The following is a 6,000-nucleotide window of genomic DNA, read 5'->3' on the forward strand; positions in this document are numbered from 1 at the left end:
TTTTATAGGTTTTAAAACCTGTTTATTTTTAGATTTTTCTCTACAATGAAAAATCTCATTTTTCTTTTCTTTTTTAGCCAAGAGATCGTCATCGGAAGAATAAATCCACCATTCATGATCCATCCAAAACATTCACGCGGTCGACCTCAGTGGAGCTACCTCGCTCACGGGCGGCCACCTCGCGTCCAAACAAACACCCTCCCCGCCTCAACAAGAAAAGGAGGGCCGTATAGCGAAAAGGGGAAGAGGAGGAGTCGAGGAGAAGGTGGTGGTGGTGGTGGTGGAAGGCGGGCATTGACGCCGGGAGAACGATGGGAGAGCCATCAAAATCCCATCTTTTGATAGCTCTGTTCTGCGCTGTCTGCTTCCTTGGCTCCGCCTGCAATGGCGTGGCCGCCCAAACACCACTCTTCGCCTGCGACGTGACGTCGGACCCGACCCTGGCCGCTTTCCCGTTCTGCAACACCTCGCTGGGGACGGCCGAGAGGGTCAAGGATTTGGTCAGCCGGCTGACGCTGCCGGAGAAAATCGGCAACTTGGTGAACAAGGCGACGGCGGTGGCGCGGCTGGGAATCCCGAGCTACGAGTGGTGGTCCGAGGCCTTGCACGGCGTGTCCTACGTCGGCCCCGGCACGCACTTCTCCTCCCTCGTCCCTGGCGCCACCAGCTTTCCCATGGTCATCACCACCGCCGCCTCCTTCAACACTTCCCTCTTCCAAGCCATCGGAAAGGTGAGATTTTTATGCAATTAATGCAACGGTGCTTAGTGCGGTTTAGATGCATCTGAAAGTATTGATGTGTTTCAGGTGGTATCGACTGAGGCCAGGGCAATGCACAATGTAGGTCTCGCAGGGCTCACATTTTGGAGCCCAAACATCAACATCTTTAGAGATCCAAGATGGGGAAGAGGGCAGGAGACCCCCGGGGAGGATCCTTTGCTGGCCAGTAAATACGCCACTGGTTATGTCAAGGGCTTGCAGGAAGCTGATGACCCTGACAAGCTCAAGGTTGCTGCTTGCTGCAAGCATTACACTGCCTACGACGTCGATAACTGGAAAGGCATCCAACGCTACACTTTCAACGCAAAGGTGACTGCAAACACTACAATATTGAGTACAATCATACAATGTGAAGCAGGTTTTGAACAATCAGACATCATCTTTGTTTATAGGTCACGAAGCAAGACATGGATGATACCTTCCAACCTCCATTCAAGAGTTGTGTGATTGATGGGAATGTGGCCAGTGTTATGTGCTCCTACAACCAGGTCAATGGAGTGCCTACTTGTGCTGATCCTGACCTCCTTGCCGGAACCATCAGAGGAAACTGGAACCTCAATGGGTCTCATCTAATTACTAATCCTTGTCTTGATTAATCTTCTTTTGTAAATGAAACGGAACTCGTTATGCTTATGTTTAATTTGATGATGAACTCAAAATTACAGATACATTGTCTCAGATTGTGATTCAGTGAATGAGATTTACTATCACCAGCACTACACCAAGACTCCAGAGGATGCTGCAGCCATCACAATCAAAGCAGGTTAAAATATTTCTTAGAGATTTGAAAATAACAACTTATGATCTTATCTCTGCTAATGGATCTCTACAGGGCTTGATCTCAACTGTGGCTCGTTCTTGGGCAGCCACACCTTGGCCGCCATCCAGGGAGGGAAGCTGGCGGAGAAGGACGTTGACAAGGCCATCACCAACAACTTCGCCGTCTTAATGAGGCTTGGTTTCTTCGACGGCGATCCCCGAAAGCTTCCCTATGGCGGCCTCGGCCCTGGCGACGTGTGCACGGCCGCGAACCAGGAGCTCGCCCGCGAAGCCGCACGGCAGGGCATCGTCCTCCTCAAGAACGACCATGGGCACCTCCCGCTTGACGCCAAGGCCATTAAATCGTTGGCGGTGATCGGGCCCAACGCCAATGCCACCTTCACCATGATCGGAAACTACGAGGGTAAAAGGATGCTCTGTTTTAAGCCCCGAAACAAAAGCTTGCTCTGTTTCTTCTAATACAATTAATATGTTTCAGGCACACCGTGCAAGTACACGAGTCCGCTCCAAGGTCTCTCGGCCATCGTCAAGACTGTCTACGCGCCGGGTTGCAGCAACGTGGGCTGCTCCGGCAACTCCCTCCAGTTGGACGCCGCCGTAGCTGCTGCCTCAGCCGCGGACGCCACCGTCTTGGTCGTCGGAGCCGACCAGTCAATAGAGAGGGAGAGCTTCGACCGGGTGAACCTCCTCCTCCCAGGGCAGCAGACGGCGCTCATCACGGCAGTGGCCAAGGCGGCCAAGGGCCCAGTGGTCCTCGTAATCATGTCCGGCGGCCCGTTTGATATCACTTTCGCTAAGGGCAATGATGAAATCTCCGCCATTCTGTGGGTGGGGTACCCCGGAGAAGCTGGCGGCGCGGCCATCGCCGACGTGCTCTTTGGATACTTCAATCCAAGTAAAACATAAATCCTCAGTTTTCTCAGTTGAAATCAAAGTTTCAAATTAATCCGTCAGGAAAAAAAAATTGATATAAACGATCTGCAGGTGGGCGGCTGCCGGTGACGTGGTACCCCGAGTCCTTCGCCGACGCCGTCGACATGACCGACATGCGGATGAGGCCCGACCCATCGGTCGGATACCCCGGACGAACCTACCGCTTCTACACCGGCGAGACCGTATACAACTTTGGCGACGGTCTCAGCTACAGCAGCTACACCCACCATCTCGTCACCGCCCCCAAGCTCGTCTCCATCCCACTCGACGACACTCATTCCTGCCGCTACCAGCACTGCCGATCCCTCCCTATCTCCGAAGCCGGATGCTCCGGGCTCTCATTCGACGTGCGCCTGCGGGTGCGCAACGCCGGCGGCGCTTCCGGCAGCCACACCGTGTTCCTTTTCTCGACGCCCCCGCGGGTGCACAACGCGCCGAGGAAACACTTGCTGGGATTCACGAAGGTGTACCTGCATCCTCGCGCGGCGGCGGAGGTGGTTTTTACGGTGGACGTGTGCCGGGACTTGAGCTTGGCGGACGAGTTTGGGGAGAGGAAGGTGGCATTGGGGGCACATGTTTTGCACGTGGGCACCCTGAAGCACTCGCTGAGCTTGACGATTTGAGGCCGTTGTGTAGTTTGATCGATTTGAGAATAAGTGATCCACGTGTACGGTGAAGATTCGATTTCAATTTTATTCGAATTCCAAATTGTAATTTGAATTTGTCTTCAATTTGTGTCAAGGGAAAACAAACTGTTTATGGCTTTTTAGGTGAAAATTTGTCATTCAATATGAACTTGTGGCTATCTACAATGGCTTAAGAGTGTTAAATGGATTAAGTCATCTATGGTCCAAGTCGATTGGATGCAACTTAAGTTGTCGAAAAGGAACGAAGGTTCGTATGTCACTCGTAGTCTGAAAGCTCTATTTGTATGGTTTTATTCACCATAACTAGTTCACTAAGTCTAAGTGTCTAAACCTCTAACACCCTCGAAGGTTCAAGGAAACTCTTTGACATCTACAAGTTTGGATGCATAAACTTCATTGACATTAACATCTCGACGATGTTCAACCTAATGATGAATAGAAGCATGACGATAGAACACGATGTGGAAGAGAGCAATTGGTGTGGATGTTCGATGCTCATTGTTATCTAAAATTGGCGAGAAGATAATAAATATCAAAGGACAATTTGTAAGAGGACAATGTAGAATTGACTTTGCAATAAATATCAATCTTAGTTCATAAAAAAGAAATAAATAAATTATTTAAATCCACTGAACCCTAAAAGTATTTTTAAAAATTATGGTATTTTATGAATTCTAAATTCCAACCAGTAAACCGATCTCATCATCTAATTTTAAAACAAGACCATATGATTGGATCAAGGAGCCATGTGTTTATCTAAAACAGGGGCAGTGATTTACTCAAAATTAGTGAATTCTTTTTCATTAATTTGAATATGAAAATTCTCCAAGCAAATTTCTTATACGTCACATGATATGACAATGGTCAACGTGTTTGACAACTTATTAGGGAAGTTATTGACCACTCGAGTTCTTGATATTTTCCCCCCTGGAAATCTGTTGATTTTTAGAACGGTAGAGAAAAGTATTTTTCATTTACGTGGCTTGCTGCATAAATTTCTTAGGCCACATACGATCATGATGTCAAAAATTATTGGAATTATTAAAAAGAAATTTTAATTATGCGTTGGAACATATATAAATGTTTGGCAAAATCTAGTTTTTTAATGAAAAAAAAAATTGATTTGAACTCAACAGTTTGAACTCCAGCGATCCAGTTGGTAGAAGGCCGGGTTGCATGCGAAGGCACAGCGCCCACTTTGTTGGAAATGAACACGTCAGCAAGACAGTAGATCTTTCAATATAGACCATCGTAATTTACTATGAAATTCAGCTCAAATACAGGCTCGATGGAATACGCACGACGCGTAGCGAATCCAGGCTGCGACAGGTAAGCCAACCACGTGTCCAGTCAAAGTGACACGCGCGGGGTCGGCCGCCGCCACTGTCCGCCAAACTCTAGAACACGTAGCAAGTGACGTCGCGCAGAGAGGGACCCATATGTCGTATCCTCTTCCACCTCCAGGCTCGGGCGTTCGACACGTATCCCGTCGGGCAAACAGAAAGTCTCTGCAAAATCCGACGCCGGTTTAGAAAAATAATCACGCACGTGTCCCAAGTGCCTATCCTACAACGATCATCTCCGTCGAGACCCACCATAAATAATCCAGCAGCCACCGATCCGGACTTCGGAGATCATCTCGAATCAGGAAGACGAGATGAAGGGGAGAATCGACGACGCCGAGGCCGGGCTGCAGCTGCCGCCGGGGTTCCGCTTCCACCCCACCGACGAGGAGCTGGTGCAGCACTATCTCTGGCGGAAGATCGCCGGCCACAGCATCCCCGCGCCCATCATCGCCGAGGTCGACCTCTACAAGCACGATCCGTGGGACCTTCCAGGTCAGCGATCGCGTCCAGCGCGCGCCTAACTCTTCCATCTTTTTTCTTTCGATCTATCTGCCTAATTTGATTTTTTGTGTGTGTTTGTGCGAGCAGGGTTGGCTTCGTATGGGAGCAGGGAGTGGTACTTCTACACGCCAAGGGACCGGAAGTACCCCAACGGCTCCCGGCCGAATCGGGCCGCCGGGAGAGGCTACTGGAAGGCCACCGGAGCTGATAAGCCGGTGGTGGTGACGGGCACGGGCAGCATCGGCCGTTCTCTGGGGATAAAGAAGGCTCTGGTCTTCTACCAAGGGAAAGCGCCCAAAGGGATCAAGACTGATTGGATCATGCACGAGTACCGCCTGATAGATTCCAGTCAACCGGCGAACGAGCGAGGCAGCAAACGAGTAAGTCTCTTATTCAATCGCTTCGTCTTTGCGATCGACTACTTTAGTAAGCCAAGAAACTGACCGGATTCTGTGCTGTGCAGTTGGATGAGTGGGTGTTGTGCCGCTTGTACCACAAGAAGAACAGCTGGGACAAGATGCAGAAAAGGAGAGAGGCGGCAGCAGCATCATCCTTTGGAACAGGAATGGAGTTCTCGTTGAGCTCTACCGATCAAGGTGCAAGGTCAGATAGTCTCTGGACTCCCGAATCGGATGTCGAATCCAGAAATCGAATCCAGCCTGCAGGAATCAACCCATTTCAGGTTTCTGAAGCAATTCATCATCATCATCATCAGGGCAGAGCTGCAAATCCCACGAGCAGAATGAAAGAGGAGACAGATTGGTTCGCGGACTTGAACTTGGAAGGTTTTCAGAGTTGCATGGCAGAACTTGGATCCACATCTGAAATTCATGTCTCAAACCAGCATTGCCATTCCACTTCAAGCACGCTGCCATATTGGATTTAGAGGGGAGACAGATTCATTTTGTGCACATAGCATTGGTTAGAGGGGGGTAAACACATGAGAATAAGAGATTCATTTGTTAATTTGTTTGTTTGTGTTCTCACTTCAAAGAAGATAGTGGAATAGGTTTA

The 6,000-nt window shown here is 49.4% G+C and overlaps 2 protein-coding genes across 2 annotated transcripts; both read left to right on the forward strand.

Annotated features, from left to right (window-relative positions):
- The first annotated feature begins 298 nt into the window (after positions 1–298).
- Positions 299–3,248, forward strand: LOC141818573 (beta-xylosidase/alpha-L-arabinofuranosidase 2-like). Its single transcript, XM_074706045.1, has 7 exons — positions 299–731; positions 807–1,088; positions 1,172–1,341; positions 1,445–1,542; positions 1,612–1,962; positions 2,038–2,454; positions 2,544–3,248. Exons 1-7 carry the CDS (start codon positions 312–314, stop codon positions 3,113–3,115), a joined length of 2,310 nt encoding a protein of 769 aa, XP_074562146.1. The 5' UTR covers positions 299–311; the 3' UTR covers positions 3,116–3,248.
- Positions 3,249–4,782: 1,534 nt separating this feature from the next.
- LOC141818575 (NAC domain-containing protein 67-like) lies at positions 4,783–6,000 on the forward strand. The gene is made up of 3 exons (XM_074706046.1): positions 4,783–4,977; positions 5,074–5,366; positions 5,450–6,000. Exons 1-3 carry the CDS (start codon positions 4,797–4,799, stop codon positions 5,870–5,872), a joined length of 897 nt encoding a protein of 298 aa, XP_074562147.1. The 5' UTR covers positions 4,783–4,796; the 3' UTR covers positions 5,873–6,000.

This window comes from Curcuma longa, unplaced genomic scaffold, assembly GCF_044706935.1.
Source record: "Curcuma longa cultivar G26 ecotype Majalengka, Jawa Barat unplaced genomic scaffold, ITB_CL_G26_1.1 contig_25375, whole genome shotgun sequence".
Lineage (NCBI taxonomy): Eukaryota > Viridiplantae > Streptophyta > Magnoliopsida > Zingiberales > Zingiberaceae > Curcuma > Curcuma longa.

Coding starts and splice junctions, on each gene's coding strand:
- LOC141818575 (XM_074706046.1), top strand. CDS start 4,797: ATGAAGGGGAGAATCGACGACGCCGAGGCCGGGCTGCAGCTGCCGCCG. Junction 4,978..5,073: donor CGATCCGTGGGACCTTCCAG/GTCAGCGATCGC, acceptor TTGTGCGAGCAG/GGTTGGCTTCGTATGGGAGC. Junction 5,367..5,449: donor ACGAGCGAGGCAGCAAACGA/GTAAGTCTCTTA, acceptor TGTGCTGTGCAG/TTGGATGAGTGGGTGTTGTG.
- LOC141818573 (XM_074706045.1), top strand. CDS start 312: ATGGGAGAGCCATCAAAATCCCATCTTTTGATAGCTCTGTTCTGCGCT. Junction 1,089..1,171: donor GCTACACTTTCAACGCAAAG/GTGACTGCAAAC, acceptor CTTTGTTTATAG/GTCACGAAGCAAGACATGGA. Junction 1,543..1,611: donor AGCCATCACAATCAAAGCAG/GTTAAAATATTT, acceptor GGATCTCTACAG/GGCTTGATCTCAACTGTGGC.